Consider the following 18,487-nt stretch of genomic DNA (forward strand, 5'->3'; position numbering starts at 1 on the left):
AATCCACCAAGTTCCACACTATCATGGGTCACTTTTTCGCAAGCAAAACAAAACATTTCTTGGTTGCTAGCTCAACCCAATCGCCCCTTGAACGTATACTAGCAAAGAATGCCCCTGAATGTTTGCCAGAAATTTGTTGATTTTCATGTTGATATTCGGGTGTTGCCATGGACTTCTTTTTGACTAATAATTGTGGGCAATATGACTAATAATTGTTACAAGCTTCAATTTTGACCCATGATTGTGGTTTTGAAAAACGTTGATTGTTTCGGTAAATTATTTTTTTTTTCAACAAAATTGGAAACAAAATCATGTTTGAAATCAAAGAGGGAATATTTAATGCCTGAAATTCATGCAAAGCTTGATGTTTGGTCCACTAACACCCGAATGAACGAACATTTTGTGGTGAAATGATACGTTAAGTGACTAATGATTGTGGGGGGACTGTATGTGGAAATGAATAAAATTACTTTGATCCTGGGACAAACATAAAATCCTTTGTTTCTTAACTGTTTTCAAATTATTTCAAGAATTTTTCACCATTGAAATAAAAACAAATTCTTTGATTCAAAGTATTTTTTGATTCAAAAAATAAATCCTTTGTTTCAAACATTTTTCTTCAGAATAAAACTCATAGTACATTGTATCAAATAAAAAAGAGTTTGTTTAAAAAAAAATTTTCAATTCTTAAATATTCTTTCTCAAAGTATTTCACCGATATAGCCGATAAAATAAAATCACAGAAATCTAAATTCTTAATCTCATATCTATATGAGTATGCTGACATGAATAAATTTACATCAACCATACTTCAATATGGTTAAAAAACGAGGTTCTAAAATCTTCGAATGAATTCTCCTCAACGCAGTTTTCTGCACGGCTCTGCTTTTTGTTGATGCCCGAACATAGGTCTCTAAAGGGAAGGGAACGGTAAGTCGCCATTTGCTGCATCGAAAAGCTAAACGTGTTAATTATATTTTCCGCTGTTGCCCTATTTGCACCAGCAGACTGAGAATCTGCCCAGTTTGAGCGCCATTTTCATGCGTGCCAATAGCCTATTGGATAGCGTTTGTGACCTATGAGTCGAAGGTTTTTGATTCGATTCCCATGACGGATTTTTTTTATTTTGATTATCTCCAATTATAATCAAATGATTGCTGGTGCTGCTGCTTCGAGGCGCCACTAGCAACTTTTTTTTTATGCCATAATAAGTATGATATGTATTTGGTAAAGAAAATTGTTTCAACTATTTTGTTTTTCCCCGTTTTTGAATAGGTTGTGTAGAAAATAAAAATGCATTCTTTTGAGACTAAAATCATTCTAAATATGCAGCCCAGTTTCGCAAAACCGTTATTGACTGGTTTAAAAATTCACACACAAATCCACGGACATCAACAGAACGTCGAGCTGAGTCGATAGGTACCTATAAAGGTATGTCTAAGACCCATAATTAATGATCTTCCCAATCGACCGATAACCAAACCTTTTTGTAAGAAAGGCAAAAACTTAAGATTTTTTTTTTTTAATTTATAATGTTCAAGTACATTTAGATCTTAAAAATGAATCAAATTTGAGATTTTAGGCAAATTCTGAAGATTCCTGCGACAAATTGTAATATAATGAAGAAAAAATCCCAAACGTCAAAATTTTGATTGTTGTTGTGTAAATAGTATGGAATTTTTCTTCTTACTTTTAAACTTTCTTCTAACTTGTATGTTGGGAAAAAGAACTCCCTTACCTTTTGTATTAAAATTGTTTTGAAGTGATAAAAAATTGAAACTTAATACATATTAGAGTGTTCAATATAGTTTAAACAGTTGAATTTTGTAGTTCAAACAGTAAATATTCATTTTTTTTTCAAACCATATTCAACAATCTAACAAAATTCCCATACCAGTGACCTTACAACATTCCCCAGTAACGTAAATTGAAGAAACATGCCCTAATGTACCGTGTGATTTGCGAAGACTCATGTTTACTTACAATTTAGATAGCAAGAAGGATATACTTATTCACTCGAATTTTCCATTTTAACACTTGCAAATCTGCTGAGACCTCCCGGTTGTTTCGAGACAGCATCGGGAAGTGTTTGCAATTTTCTCGGTCTTTGGCTAGGAGGCCGTCGTCGTTTGAAGGCTCATGCAAAATTTATGCTACATTAAAAGATGGAAATGGCAATTTCGGGGGTGGAAATTTGTTCTACGACAGCGATACATATTCTCTAGTCGGAAAGTCAAAGCGCGCTAACTTTCGAATCTGCTGGCTTGGCTTGAACTCGATCTACTTTTGCGCTAACAACGCGGTGGCACTATTCAAATGCCCTCCAGATAGTGGTAGCAGCTTCCTCGCGCCAGGAAGCATTTCGGCACAATGAAGAAAATTGTGGTTTGTACTTTTCTGTTGAAATATAGTAATTTTTAAGATTATTATTGCCTTTTTCTACTTAAGGACCGTACTTGAGAAAAATGTAACTTTGTTTTTTTTTGTGAATATTCCGCTTTTACTCTTTAGCGGTTTTTGGTATAACCAAAAACGGATAACTGTATTTTCAACCATTTCTCGAATTTTGATGCGAGTTCACTATGCAAAGTTCCCTTCCTTCTAAACGGTGCATTTCCCTTACCGAAATCCTTCAATACCGGAAGGTGGAACAGTTCCATGTTCTAGAAATGTGCAGCAATCACTCCCTCTGGAAATAGGGAAAACACCACATCTCAAAGTGGGAACCAGATACCCACCGCCATTGACCAACCTTCCGATCGAGAAACCTAGACGAGAGAAAGCTAGAGCGAGAGAGAGAGAGGGATGAAACATAAATTGATTTTACTTGTTTCGAGCGACAGTCTCGTTATTATTCAATTACTTCGGCTGAAAGTTTGAAAGCTTTCAGTTATTCAGCCATCCCCAAGCTCCAAGACCTCCATTTGCTCCCGCGCTGAGACCTGGCAGCCAGACTTCAGATATGTTCCTGGAAAAGTGAGATGAGGGAACCTTTTTTTTGCTGGCTGCTATTGCCGACAATGTTCGGCAACTTTTCGGCAGCGTTCACTAGCTCGCCGGAGATGAGTTATGCAATTGAAACACAGGTAGATGGATGTGTGTGTGGGTGTATGTATGCACTGTGTGTGCCATTGATGTGGCAACGGGTATATTAATGTCTGGATCGGTATGCTTTATGTAGAATACAAGTAACATTTTAGTTTGAGCAGCTTTGCATGTTCAATGTTGGTTCTGACATCATCGTACTTACTTTGTGTTAGGCATCACCAGTTATGGAACTGATGTGGTAAATAAAATAGTTCTAATCAGCTCTGAAGTCTGCTGAAGTCATTTTGATGAAATCTAAACCAAAATTGTATCGAATATTCGACCGGCCGAATATCACCAAAATTACAATTTGGCCGAATATTCGGCTTACGGAATAGTTGCGTTCAGTATTCGACCGAATAGGCAAAATATTTGGGGTAGTACCATGTAACGTGAGTAACATTCTGGATGAACGATAAATTATAGATAACTGTTCCGGTATGGTAATCGAACAGCGAGTAAGCAGCGAGCGAGGCATCGAGTATTCGACACGGCGCAGTACGCGAAGGCGCGCGAGGCGCGAGAAATATTTCACCGCTTTCAAATTATTGTTCTGCAAGCGAATTGTTTGGCAGAAGAAAGAACGCTTTCTTCACCAGCAAAAAGAAAGCTTGGCTTGGGTTTTCGAATCGCCATTCCCATCACTTCGATTTGTTCCAGCGCGACGACTAGACGGCCAGGCCGAAAAGTGTCCGAAAAATCAAAAAGTTTTCGTTTAATTTATAATTGTTAAGTGTTAGAAATAAAGTATCATATAAGTCGTTAAAGTCTTTAAAAGTTTAAAATAAAGTGTGTTTATATTGTGCAATAAATTGTTTGAACTGTATGTGAAAGTTTGTCATCATTGGACCCTATGAACAGAAAGGTGAATCCAGAAAACTTACCGAAAATTTGGAGTTAGTGTGTCCGCCTCAATTAATGTCTGGGAATCACCCACTGCAACCCTGAGCCCTCGACATTTGGTCCTTCGAACCGGATGAGGCCCTGAATCCGGAACGGATCCGGATTAGACCTATCTGGAGTACACAGTGCCGATAGCCCCAACGCCATCGCAGTCGCGGACGCCAAGCGCCATCTTAAGGAACGCAGTTCAACTCGACAAATAGAAATACAAGGCAATTTTCTATTGTCGAGAAGGTTAGTAGCATTCCAATCCACTTACATTCCGTGATCATCCCTACCGGATCTCTTCTTGTTGCACCTTTCATCACACTCGGCTACAATCATCATCTCATCTCCGTCGGAGCACCGCGGATCGATTCGAGTCACATCCGTGCCTGGAACAAATCAACAGCATCAACTTTCTTCGGTCAAGCGTCCCAAATCAGCTGCGACCATCAAACACAACAGAAACACCCAAACGACACATCAGTAGCAGCAGGATTTATTGAAATACAAGGCAAATTCCTTGCCTTGAAAAGGTAATTAGGATTCCAATAATTTCACTGTTGCTTGCCGAGCTACTTGGTCTGACATTTTAGATCCAACATCGCACATCATGTCGACCACCGAGCGAAAACTGCGCAGCCTCAAAGCCCGTCGGCGCAGTTTATCAGCATCCTTCCTCAACATCAGCAGATTCGTCGATGGTTTCCAAGAACCCCGAGACACCGCAGAGGCACCAGTCCGACTAGAAGCTGTCGTCGAAATCTGGTCCGAGTACGCGAAGGTCCAGTCTGAATTGGAAACCCTGGACGAAACACCTGAAGCACTAGATAAGTACCTCGAGCAAAAAACTGCCTTTGAAACAGCATACTACAGGGTAAAGGGATTCCTACTGCAAAAATGCCCCCCACAAGCCACAGCACAAACACCATTTCATTTCACACAGCCCTATAACACGCACGTTAAATTACCCGACGTTAAACTGCCCGTATTTTGTGGAAATGTTGAGAACTGGCTCAATTTCCATGATTTATTTATTTCACTCGTCCACTCGTCGCAAGAATTATCGAGCATCCAAAAATTTTATTACCTACGATCATCATTATCAGGAGAAGCACTTAAACTTGTGCAAATTATCCCAATATCCGCCACAAATTATCCCGTCGCTTGGAATTTGATTACACAGCATTATCAAAATTCCCGTGTGTTGAAACGAACCTACGTTCAAGCCCTTTTCGATTTTCCCATATTGCGCCGAGAATCACACAATGAATTACACTCGTTGGTCGAAAAATTCGAAGCCAACGTACGCATTCTAAAACAACTAGGAGAAGCCACCGAACATTGGGACCTGCTTTTGATCCATCTTCTCGCTAGCCGTTTAGATTCCATCACCCGTCGGGATTGGGAAGAACATTCGTCCGCTTCCGAAACCACTACTTTTAAAGAACTTACCGATTTCATCCAGCGCCGAGTAAATGTTCTCGAACAATTATCGTCCAAGCCACCAAATGAATCCCAACCCCAATCACAATCACATTATCGTCGTCCCAATAACACCCGTTCAGCCAACCACACTTCATTCCCAGAGCCCAGAATGCGAAAATGTATCGCTTGCCCCCAAGACCACAGCCTTTTCCAATGCCCCAGTTTCACAAGATTACCACTGATTGAAAAAACTGCACTCGCGAAACGAAACCGGCTTTGTTTGAATTGTTTCCGACGAGGACACTATGCGCGCGAATGTCCGTCGGCTAACTGCTGCAAGAACTGCCGATCCAGACATCACACGCTTCTCTGCCCCAACACACATACCCACACCAATTCAAACCCCTCTAGAACAATCGCCAACACACCACCGGTCAGTGCCGAACAACAATCATCGTCAGCTTCAGCTCCTGCTCCGAGAATCAACGTAGCTCACTCCGGGATCACCAGCACCAGCACCAGCACCAGTTGCCACTCACCAACCTCCGATCGATCCCGAGTAATCTTAGCCACGGCTGTTGTGGTGGTAGTCGATGACGTAGGAAACAAACATCTAGCTCGTGCCTTGCTGGATTCTGGCAGCGAATGTTGTTTTGCCACCAGTCGCTTGTTCAATCTCATGAAGGTTAGAAGAACCAAGGTTGATGTTCCCATAGCAGGAATTGGCAGCTCATCGACGAAAGTTAAATTCCAGTTTCATGCCATCGTAAAATCCCGCACATCAGATTACACAACAACACTACCATTCCTTATTCTGCCAAAAGTTACTATCGATCTCCCAACTATTGACGTTAACATTTCCCAATGGCCCATACCTAAGAACCTACAATTCTCTGATCCCGACTTTTATGAACGACACCCTATTGATCTCGTACTGGGAGCCGAGATATTTTTCGATCTTTTTTCACCCCCTGGTCATATCTACTTGGGTGAATCAATGCCGTCGGTAATCAATTCCGTATTCGGATGGGTCGTCTCGGGAAAAACAACATCCAACGCAAACATTCCACAAACCACCCCAATGATTTGTCAAGTTGCCACACTTAAGCGATTGGAAAACCAGATCGAAAAGTTTTGGTTGATAGACGAAAGCGCATTCCCATCATCATCTTATTCCCCCGAAGAAAGTAAGTGTGAAGAATTTTTCTGCCGCACCGTTAGTCGCAATCCCCAGGGTCGCTACATCGTTTGTTTACCAGTGAAACGTGACGTCATAAATCAGCTGGGCGATAATTCCAAATCAGCTGTTCGTCGGTTCCAGTTGATAGAGAATCGAATGCAAAAGGAACCTTCCCTAGGTGAGCAATACAGAGAGTTTATGACGGAGTATATTCGGCTCGGTCACATGGAACTAGTGACCGAGTGCGAGCATACTACCAAACAGGCATACTATCTCCCTCACCATCCCGTTATCCGAGATTGCAGCACTACGACCAAGGTCCGGGTCGTATTCGGCGTATTCGATGCGTCAAGCCGATCTTCCACGGGTGTATCGCTCAACAATGCTCTGATGGTGGGCCCCACAATACAGCAAGACTTACGAGCGATCGTGATGCGCTTTCGTACGTACCCGTTTGTTTTGATTGCTGATATTGAAAAAATGTATCGGCAAATTCTCGTGCATCCCGATGACACCCCACTACAGAGAATCTTCTGGCGCTCATCTCCCGATCAACCGATACAGACGTACGAGCTCAAGACGGTGACGTATGGCACAGCTTCGGCTCCTTTTCTGGCGACTAGGGTTCTCAAACAGCTGGCAATCGATGAGGCGGAGGGTTTCCCGAAGGCAGCGAGGGTTATCAGAGAGGATGTCTACATGGACGATATCTTCTCCGGGGCACAGACGGTGGCAGAAGCAGTCGAGCTGCGAGACCAGCTGGAAGCGATGTGCCTCAAGGCTGGCTTTCCGCTGCAGAAATGGGCTTCGAACGACGAAGCAATCATGAATGGGATTCCTGCTGAGCGACGGGCGCTTCAGCAGTCGATAAATTTAGATCAAGACCAGACACTGAAAACACTTGGGCTTCATTGGAAACCGGGCACAGATATACTGAAATTTAGTATCGATTTGAAACCTCCGACAGATGCTAAACTCACAAAAAGGGCAACTCTTTCTTGCATTGCGCAACTTTTCGACCCGTTGGGACTTGTGGGTCCAATTTTGGTTACGGCAAAGGCTTTTATGCAAAAACTCTGGACGTTAAAAAACGATAATGGGTCAATTTGGGATTGGGATCAAGAATTGCCCGACTACCTTAAACATGAATGGGTCAACTATCATACTCAACTACCCCTGCTTAACAGTGTTCGGCTAGAGAGGTATGTTCTCCTGCGCAAGGCAGTCGAGAGTGAGTTACACATTTTCTCGGACGCATCCGAAACAGCGTATGGTGCGTGCGCCTATATTCGATCTGTTGATAATCAAGGCAAAATTAAAGTGGCTCTCCTTACATCTAAGTCGAGAATCGCCCCCCTCAAGCAAGTTAGCATTCCCCGCCTAGAGCTTTGTGGCGCTCTTCTGGCAGCCGAACTTTACGAGAAGATTCGGCTATCGATAAACATTGAGATGAATGTGAAATTTTGGACGGATTCGACAGTGGTACTGAGTTGGCTGAGGGCTATTCCATCAACTTGGACCAACTTTGTGGCAAATAGGGTTTCCAAAATTCAGACTGCGACGGAAGGATGCTCATGGCAACACATTACCGGCGCAGAAAACCCAGCTGATGTCATTTCCCGAGGCTGTTTACCGTCGGACCTTCTTTCGAATTCCTTATGGTGGCAGGGACCAGATTGGCTAAACCAAGACAAGGGTTCTTGGCCAATTCCTAGCGTTGATATCGTTACCAGCACTGATTTTGAATTGAGAAAATCCGCAATCGTTTCCTCTTCAGCGAACATAGAACCCAGCTTCATTGATGACCTCCTGAAACAATTTGAAAATTTTCATGCGCTTCTACGCTTCACCGCATATGCGTTGCGGCTCAGCACGAATTTCCGCCTGCCACAGAGCGAGCGCAGGTTCCAGTGGCTCACGACCGACGAACTGAAAACAGCAGAGCACACGATTGTCCGACTTATCCAACAGCAGCATTTCCCCGACGAGTGGAGAAGGTTGAAAAAAGGCGAGCCGGTATCGAGTTCTTCGAAGCTGAAGTGGTTCTACCCAATACTTAGCCAGCGTCATGACGTCATAAGAATCGGTGGGAGAATTGATCGATCAGCGCAACCGTACGAATCAAAACACCAGATAATTCCCCAGGATCTCACCCCTTCACCGTTATTTTGCTCCGCTCTTATCATCATCGTCTACTGCATGCATCTCCCCAGCTGTTGATAAACATGGTCCGGCTCAAGTACTGGATTTTGGGTGTGAGATCAGCCGCTCGGAGAGTTGTCCACCAATGTATTGCCTGTGTGAGAGCGCGACCCCAGCTGATCGAACAGCTGATGGCCGAGTTACCAGCATCTAGAGTTTCTCCCACACGGCCGTTCTCTGTTATTGGTATCGACTATTGGGGACCGATTCAAATCAAACCACGACACCGAAGAGATGCTCCAGGCAAGGCATACGTGGCTGTGTTTGTCTGTTTTTCAACGAAGTCCGTCCACCTTGAACTTGTGGTGGACCTCACTACAGCCAAATTTCTCCAAGCGTTCCGACGATTTGTGAGCCGTCGTGGTCTGTGTGCCCGTGTTTACACGGACAACGGTCGCAACTTTGTTGGTGCGGCAAACGAGCTACGTAGGTTCCTCCGAAGCAACGACTACAAGAGTCATCTAGCCAAGGAATGCTCCGAGAATGGGATCCAATGGCATTTCAATCCACCGAGGGGATCTCAATTCGGAGGTTTATGGGAGGCAGCGATCAACTCGGCCCAGAAGCATTTCGTCCGTGTTTTGGGAAACCACTTACTGCCCTTCGATGAAATGGAGACGCTTTTGGTGCAGATCGAAGGCTGTCTCAACTCTCGCCCTATCACCCCTTTGAGTGACGATCCCACCGACGTAGAGCCCCTCACCCCTGGTCATTTTCTCGTGCAATCGGCGCTTAAGGCAGTGCCCGATGACGATTTTCTGTCGGTGCCTACCAACAGGCTGACTCAATTGCAGCTGACCCAGAAGTTGGCTCAGAACATATGGAAAAGATGGCATATTGAATATTTGGCTACTTTGCAAACTCGATCAAAATGGTTAAAGGCTCCCGTTAAAATAGAACTAAATCGTCTCGTTCTCATCAAGGATGAGAATCTCCCTTCCACACAATGGGCAACAGGCAGAATCCATTAGCTTTATCCCGGGGCTGATGGGGTGACTCGGGTGGTAACACTGCAGACAGCGAAAGGTTTCATCGACAGACCGGTTGCAAAGCTCTGTTTGCTGCCGATCGCATCAATGGATGGCGAGATGAATGAAAGCGAGAATTCATCAATCAGCAACGAAGTCGCAAGGAAATCAGCATGAACGACCGAGGATGGCAGATTTTAATAAAAGTACAAGGCCCCCTGAAATGGTGGGTCCCAGGTGAGGACCATTCCATTATTTTATCTGCAATTGTCCGGGTCTACCGGGTCTTATTTTTCCCCAGAATCGGAACCTATGGTTCTACGGCATCAGCGACGCAAGGTCAGGCACGATCCAATGTTACCGAACGAGCGGTGGCATTTCCATACGAGCGATTACAGCGGTATCCAGAAATGGCCATTTCTGGAGGTGGCAGGATATTCCGGTATGGTAATCGAACAGCGAGTAAGCAGCGAGCGAGGCATCGAGTATTCGACACGGCGCAGTACGCGAAGGCGCGCGAGGCGCGAGAAATATTTCACCGCTTTCAAATTATTGTTCTGCAAGCGAATTGTTTGGCAGAAGAAAGAACGCTTTCTTCACCAGCAAAAAGAAAGCTTGGCTTGGGTTTTCGAATCGCCATTCCCATCACTTCGATTTGTTCCAGCGCGACGACTAGACGGCCAGGCCGAAAAGTGTCCGAAAAATCAAAAAGTTTTCGTTTAATTTATAATTGTTAAGTGTTAGAAATAAAGTATCATATAAGTCGTTAAAGTCTTTAAAAGTTTAAAATAAAGTGTGTTTATATTGTGCAATAAATTGTTTGAACTGTATGTGAAAGTTTGTCATCATTGGACCCTATGAACAGAAAGGTGAATCCAGAAAACTTACCGAAAATTTGGAGTTAGTGTGTCCGCCTCAATTAATGTCTGGGAATCACCCACTGCAACCCTGAGCCCTCGACAATAACTTTACATTCCTTTGAGGAAAGTTTTCATAATTACAAATATTCATTTATGAAAAAAAGCAATCTTTTGAATACATTACCTCGATAAAACAGTCAATTCTATCTGATTATTCGATTTATTATGTCGATGAAAAAATCAACTGTTTTGATCAAATTAAGTATCACGAATTTATGACAAGTTATTTTCCCGGAACAAAGCTTCGACACCATTATTATCAAAATCAAGGGATTCGCCGTAGAAATTAAATACAATTCTCTGAGAATTGTCGTCACGAAATTTGAGAAACAGTGATTTTCAGAACAATCTTTAGATTCTTTGCATAAAATGCAAGTAGCCCGACTTTATTTGTTTATTTGACAGTTTACAACAACAATTCTGTTCAATTTCTACAATAGGCTTTTCAACTCTTTATTGGTTAAATGCATCTCGAATCCCATGATCGCAGGCGGGGCTCAGTAGAACGAATTCCACATCGCCAATGGTTGCTACTCCGTGATTGGCCGAGGCCACCAATTTTGTTCAAAGGTCAAATGAAAGGTGTCTGGGACTGACAGCATATTCACACTGACCAAAACTTATGCTCTCTCTTTAATCATCAATAACGGCGCCGGCCACGTCCTAGTAGTCAATAGATAGATTGGAAAAGAGAGAAAGGGATGAAAGAACAATGTCGCGCTTTAGGACCGGGGTCACCTCTGCATCCTACCAAAAAAAAAAATTGGGTTGGAGCGTTGGGTGAAAGGATATGATCAGGAATCACTTTTGACTAGTATAACGATTTAAATTTTCTATAATAAATTTTCTATGTTTCCTGGTAAAATTTTAAAACTTACTGTAAAATGATTGCAAAGATCTTGATCCCAATATTGAATCCTCATTTATTTCTCAAATAAAACTATCGATGCAATAAAGGAAATTACTTGTATATATTTATTAAAAGTTCTCAGTTGAACTAGGAATATTTTTTTTAAATAACAAAATCAATGAGAAGAGTTCACTCTCTGCCTTCAAGACGATCACTCGCACTTTCAGGAGTGTGCTTGTTTTAAATCGAAAAGGCAACTGTTTGTTTCTTTATTGGATGCGAAGTGAAGTGAAGTAGTGATGAGTCCTTCACCGGGAGACATTTCTGGTCGGACCATTCCCGAATGGATGGACACCGAAAACCTGCGAGGGAGATTATATTACATGTTCTTACGAGCTAAACCAGTCCACACACTTCCCAAGAACCCTTTCGTTATTGGGAAGTCGGTAGAGGAGTATGCCGGAAAGGTGGAAGGAGGCTACTACGAAAAGCAAAAACAATGGTATGTTATCAAAATCCGAAGCAAGGACCAAGGTAGGAAGCTTTTTACGTTGACCGCTTTGAAAAATGGCACACCGATTGAGATTGGTCGCCATCCAGAGTTAAACTCGCGCAAATTCGTTGTTTGGTGTAATGAAGTAGATGATATGGATATGACGGATAAAGAAATTGAGGTTGACCTTGCTCCCCAGAAAATAATAAATGTTCGCTGAATAACGAAGAAGACTTCAGCAGGTAAAATCGTTAATACACCTACCCTGGTGTTAACAAAAAATTGTACTGTCGTACCAGAATTTATCAATTTTGGATTGCTTAGAGTAAGAACTAGACCTTATTACCCCCAACCAATGTTGTGTCGGCAGTGTCTAACCTACGGCCACCCGAAAATAAGATGCAATAATCCGGTAGCATGTACTATTTGCTCAGCTAACCATTGTTATATATGCGAAGTTCGAACTGGTTTGCTTATACCCTTAACGATAAGTCCGAATTATCAGACATCGCGATTATACACGAAGTGAGAATTGTATTGTGTATAAATAAGAAATAAAGATATGAGCAAGTCTCTTTTGTTGCTGAGAACTCAACGCTGTAACGTGTGTTTAATGAAAGGAAGATCTATTTTAACCATGAGAGTGCGAATTGCACTGCTAATCATTCGCCAACTGACAAGTCCTGCCCAATATGGGTGTTTGAATCCGCAGCACTGAAACTCAAAACCGAACAGGGAATCACCTTAACAGCCGCACGCAAGAAACTCGAAGAAACTAGTATTTGTGCTTTAGGGCTAAGTTCACCTCTGCATCCTATCAAATAATTTTTTTTGAGAAAGTTGGTAAAAGGATATGATCTGGAGACTCTGTTGACTGTGTTGCGATCTAAGAGAAAACCAAAAGTTCATGCAATTATATTGTTTATGTGAAACGCAAGCTAAGCTTCATTCCTTCTTATTTGTTTTACCTTATTTTCAATAAAACTAAGGAAGGATTTGTTCCTAACGAATCGTTTGCACATGAAAACTTGTTGATAGTCATGTTTACAATATAGATGAAGTAGATTTGCGGTGCTAATTTTTAATACATTAACTCCTCTGACCAAACTAGCTGGTTTTTCTAATTGCTTCCTTAAACAATAATAAACTAATACAACGACGTAATAATATTATCTTAGAATCACTTAGAAAGTAAAAGAAATGAAAGAACAAGAAAAGGAAAAATTTAAAACCTGATATAAGAAGAATTAACATCATAGTCGTTCTTAATGATTCTCTAATTTCGGCCTTTTGTTAGTTTACTCATTTGAAAAGTGTTTAAAGAAATATGTACGCATTGGAATAATATTTTTATGCTGAGAAATTCTAGTTATTATTTTATTTACATAGTATTCCGTCTTACGACATAACTTGACGAACATAATTCCTAAAATTCACTCGGTCCATGGCAACCGTTCTCCAATTTCTCGGGCACCCCACGTTCGCCAGATCACGCTCCACTTGGTCTAACCACCTCGCTCGTTGCGCCCCCGCTCGTCTTGTTCCTACCGGATTCGTAGCGAACACCTGTTTTGCAGGACAGTCGTCCGGCATTCTCGCAACATGTCCAGCCCCGAGAAATTCTAGTTGTTTGATTAAATAAACAAACGTAATCAAATCATTGTACGCGACGTCTAGAACTAGAAGCACATAAAAATTTGAATAATTCTATCAAACCAGTTATTTCATGAGTTGTTTAACATAATAAAATTTTGAATGAGTGAAATTTTCAAGACATGCATGTAAGTCTGCACGTAAGAGAAGCGAGATCTGATTCCTCTTAAAATAAAATATTTGGCCACATTGCCGAATGCTTGGACAAAAAACCCTCAGCGCTGTTTTGTTGCTCAATGTACAAGCTCCAAAGTGAACGCTCTAAAATACCAACAAAACAATATTGAATTTGCCTCCCGGTGGATCATACTACATAAACGGTGTGATGACTTGAATTTTGTTAACAAACACATAGTTTTCTAACTACGAACACGAACCACCAGAGCAGTGAAAAAATTGCTCCTAACTATAAATTCATTTGACGAGTTTTAAAATTATTTGCTTTAACCACAACAGCAATCAAAATATTTTCCTTGATTGAGTTTTCAATTAGAAAGCCAAATGTTCCACGACAAAAGCTCGCATCGATTGGAATTTAATTTGACGGATCTTTTGTATTGATTGAAATTTTGTATTTCAGACGTCGCTTCTCTTACATGCAGGTTCACTAATGTAAGGTATTCAAAACAATTTGGTTATGCTTTCAAGAAAAACGAAGTTTAAGGTTGTGTTCAGAATACTTGAATATAGCAATCTCTGCATAGCAACAAAAAGTACAGTAAATGTCCGTGTTCCGTCGCTCTTTTTGATTGCTCTCTAAGGTACCTCTAAGGTTCCAAGCCTAAACAAAAATTGACATTATTTGAGTTTCAGAAGAATCCTCCTAAAAAGTTGCATTCCTGAAACAGCTCCGAATTGTAAGGGGAGGGTAGTAGAGAGAAATCATCAACCTTAACGGCGCACACAGGGGTAAATGCACCTAATAAGTGATCAAAATTATTTGCGGACAAACGGTAAACGGTAGACATTTAATGTCTTCGCAACATTTTTTGTTCTTTTTGATGATCTATCATTTTCTTGAAAGATAAAAGTGATTTTTCCACCTGGAAGGGAGATAAAAAAAAATATTTCTTGAAATAATTAGTTTAGAGACTCAATGTCTTCACAAAAGTTGTAGATCTTATTATTTTAAGCAACTTTGTTGAAGACACCATAAAGATCGCAAGAAAATCATAAAAGTTATGAGCTTTTTAAAAATATCGAGCATTTTAACAAGTAATTTTTAGTTTTTATTTAATATCTTTTTAAGTATACGATTTACAAACTTGATATATTCAAAAAAGTTGTTCAAATTGTTGAAACACACAATTTTGTGGAACATGTCAAATACAAATTTCAACTAAGAAAGGAGATATCCTGCAAAATATCCAAAATATTGCTTTTTTTCAGTAAGTTATAAGAGTTCGGACGAGTTCGTAAATTTTTTTTTGTGAGTTTTGTTGGTCAAGTTATTGGCTTTTCATTGACATACAAATTAAACATTAGTTTTGGATAGATTTTTGGCAAATAAGCAATTAATAGTGCGCTTTTTCCTCTAAAAACACTTAAAATTCAAAGAAAAAAACCTTCAATTTTTCCTGTTTTTAGAGGAAAAAGCTCATTTTTGATTGCTAGTTTGTAAAAAATCTATCCAAAACTAATGTTTAATTTGTATATCAATGAAAAGCCAATAACTTGACCAACAAAACCCACCCAAAAAATTATACGAACTCGTCCGAACTCTTAAGGTTATAACTTACTGAAAAGGCAATATTTTGGATATTTTGAAGTATATATCCTTTCTTAGTTGAAATATGTATTTGACATGTTCCACAAAATTGTGTGTTTCAACAATTTGAATAACTTTTTCGAATATATCAAGTTTGTAAATCGTATACTAAAATATATATTAAATAACAACTCAAAATTACTTGTTAAAATGCTCGTTATTTTTAAAATGCTCGTAACTTTTATGATTTTCATGCGATCTTTATGGTGTCTTCAACAAAGTTGCTTCGAGTCTCTAAACTAATTATTTCAAGAAATATTTTTTTTTATCTCCCTTCCAGGTGGAAAAATCACTTTTATCTTTCAAGAAATTGATAGATCATCAAAAAATATAAAAATGTTGCGAAGCCATTGAATGTCTATCGTTTACCGTTTGTCCGCAAATAATTTTGATCGCTTATTAGGCGCATTTACCCCTGTGTGCGGCGCTAGATTTTAACTAAATCACTGGTAATAATTCACTTCTACGGAAAAACTTTTTGATTTACCATAATTAGAAATCAACCCTGAGTCGATTGATACTGCAATGAAGCTTAAGTTTTCAAAGAATACTTAGCTGAACATCCTTGAGCCATCCTTTGAAAGTTGGTTAATTTCAATAAACATAATTGACTATTTTTCTAAATAAATCACAAACTATTTGAACTTTAAATTTGAAAGGTTTTGAAATTTGTTTCGCAAACTCCATGGGAAGAAGCAAAGTATTTTATTTAAAAAGTTGGAAACATTTCAAAATAAAAAAATAATCAAAATCTAAATATTGAAAAGTGTTGAAAAATCACAGGCTTTTTTTGCTGGAGCTTTTAACAATTCAACAAATCAACAAACAATAAAATTTAAAAATATTTCTTTGAATTGACGTATGACATCGAATATCGGTTCTGGGGTACAAGTTAGGTTTGGTTTTTGTTCACGTGTAATGTTTTGCAAGAACCAAGAAATATTTAAAAAAAATCAAAAGTTAAGTTTTTTTTCTAAGTATTAGTACATCTCTGGTTGGACGAAAATTTAGATTTTCGGTGCAATCCTCCTTACAAAATCAACACACGTTGCGCTAATTCAGGACTCAATTTTTATTGCTTTTTTTAGCAGTGAAAACAACCGAACAAAGTTGTTGGAGGTATAAAAAATTATAAATTTGAAATTTCTATACAAATCTTACAGCGAACATATGTACATCAATGGAGCAGGAGGTGATGTTTTATTCTCTGACGTAAAACCTTATTTGCCATAGAAGGAATCTTAGGTTTTTTTTTTATCAATTATCACAAAATCCATGTGAAAAAAAATGAAAAATTAACTGTCATTAGATGCATATTTTAAAGCAGAAAATTTCGTTAAAAGCCTCATTTCGTCGGTAAACATTTTAATTAACATGATTCAGTATGATTGGAAAAAGTTGAAAAATTACTGAAATTTTGACAATTTAAGTCATTCTGTGCAACGATCGGTCCGACTCATTAAAACAATCATTTGAACATACTATGAGGCTTATAAAACCAAAGTAAAAGTTTCAAATTTTGAAAAAAGAATTAGAGATCAGTTTTGAGAAAATATTATCAAATTATATCTGGACCAGTTGCAGCTCTCTTTACAGTGTTTGTTTCTAAATAATTTTGAAATCTGGTTTAAAATGCTACCTAAAAAATAAAACTAAATTTCAATTATTTTAACAATTTAAATTCATTTTTGGACGGCGTAGCAAAAGACACTGGGTCAGCTAGTTAAATTATAAATGACATAGATTTTTGTAAAACTTCAACTTTGTCGTATCAGTTTCAAGATTTTGCAATGAAATTAAACGGAAATATGGTCAGAAGAAACAGAATTTTTGCCTAAACCATAAAAAGGTGCATTTAGCCCGCACGGTTTAATGTTCGGAATTTTTGACAACAGTTTCGATAAAATCGTTTTCTCGAAAACTGAAGGAGATTTCAACATAAAAATTACTCCAATGTATAGAAAACAGATGCCTGCTCATGTGTGAATAGTTTTCGTACACATATTCGATGTTATTTTTGATTAAATCAGTATTCTGCTTAATAGGCGCATATAATTTGCTTCTCCCTTATTAATTGAATGGGCTCAACGAGGAGAAGTCGAATTTCGCAATCGAAAGTCATATTGATATCCAAGAAGGCGGCTTCCGATAAACATAAAAAATTCTGTGAATCACTGAAATCGCATGAAAACATTACATTTTGTGTATTGGGAGTTTGAGAGAAAAGGCTTAGCGAGTACAATCGAATTTCGCTATTTGACACCATCTTGAAATCTTTTTTTTTCAAACCTTTATATTACTGATAATCGCTTAAAACCCCCATAATATTGGTCAAAGTTGAAAAAGCTTAATTAGAGGAAGTCGAATTCCACTATCTGACAACTTCTTGAAATCCAAGATGGCGTCTTCCGCTGTTAAAATTCATCATTGAATGACTAAAAACCACATAAAATCTTTACAATATGGGTATTGGATGAAAGTGCTGAACTAGAACGAGTCCAATTCCGCTATTTGACGGCATCTTGAAATCCAATATAGCAGCTTTTGCTTTATTTCAAAATGCTGTAAATCACCGAAAATCTTATGAAACTCTCACAATACGGGTATGGAGAGAAAGGGCTAAACGAGCAGAAGTCGACTTTTGCTTTCTGACGCCATCTTAAAATTCAAGTTGGCGGCTTCCGCTTAATTGAAAATGCTGTAAATCTCTTAAAATTGCATGAAATTTGATCGAGATTTTAGACCATTTTCAGAATTTGAAAGATCAGCAGTGAACGTTAGTGGAAACAACCAGCTTGGATTTCAAGATGTCGCCAGAAAGGGAACTTCAACTTCTTCTTGTTTAGCCCTTTCACCCAGCCCCCTTATTGAGGGGCTTTCAAGCAATCTTTAGTGATTAATAGCATTTTATAGTTTCGTGGATCGCTCATCGGAAGCCGCCATTTTGAATTTCAAGATGGCGTCAAATAGCAAAATTCAACTACATCTAGATTAGCCCTTTCTCCCAATACCCATATCGTTTTTCAGGCCTTTTTCAATGAATTGCATTATGT

The 18,487-nt window shown here is 39.4% G+C and overlaps 1 protein-coding gene across 1 annotated transcript; it reads left to right on the top strand.

The window, feature by feature from the left end:
- The first annotated feature begins 4,585 nt into the window (after positions 1-4,585).
- LOC129752558 (uncharacterized) lies at positions 4,586-8,800 on the top strand. Its single transcript, XM_055748332.1, has 2 exons — positions 4,586-4,806; positions 5,812-8,800. The coding sequence occupies exons 1-2, from the start codon at positions 4,586-4,588 to the stop codon at positions 8,798-8,800; spliced, it is 3,210 nt and encodes a 1,069-aa protein (XP_055604307.1).
- The last annotated feature ends 9,687 nt before the right edge of the window (positions 8,801-18,487 follow it).

The sequence above is a fragment of the Uranotaenia lowii genome, chromosome 3, assembly GCF_029784155.1.
Source record: "Uranotaenia lowii strain MFRU-FL chromosome 3, ASM2978415v1, whole genome shotgun sequence".
Lineage (NCBI taxonomy): Eukaryota > Metazoa > Arthropoda > Insecta > Diptera > Culicidae > Uranotaenia > Uranotaenia lowii.

Excerpts from the sequence above, each read along its gene's own strand:
- LOC129752558 (XM_055748332.1), top strand. The coding sequence starts at position 4,586 with ATGTCGACCACCGAGCGAAAACTGCGCAGCCTCAAAGCCCGTCGGCGC. Across the intron at positions 4,807-5,811 it reads ACACCTGAAGCACTAGATAA|AACAATCGCCAACACACCAC; the intron begins GTACCTCGAGCA and ends AAACCCCTCTAG.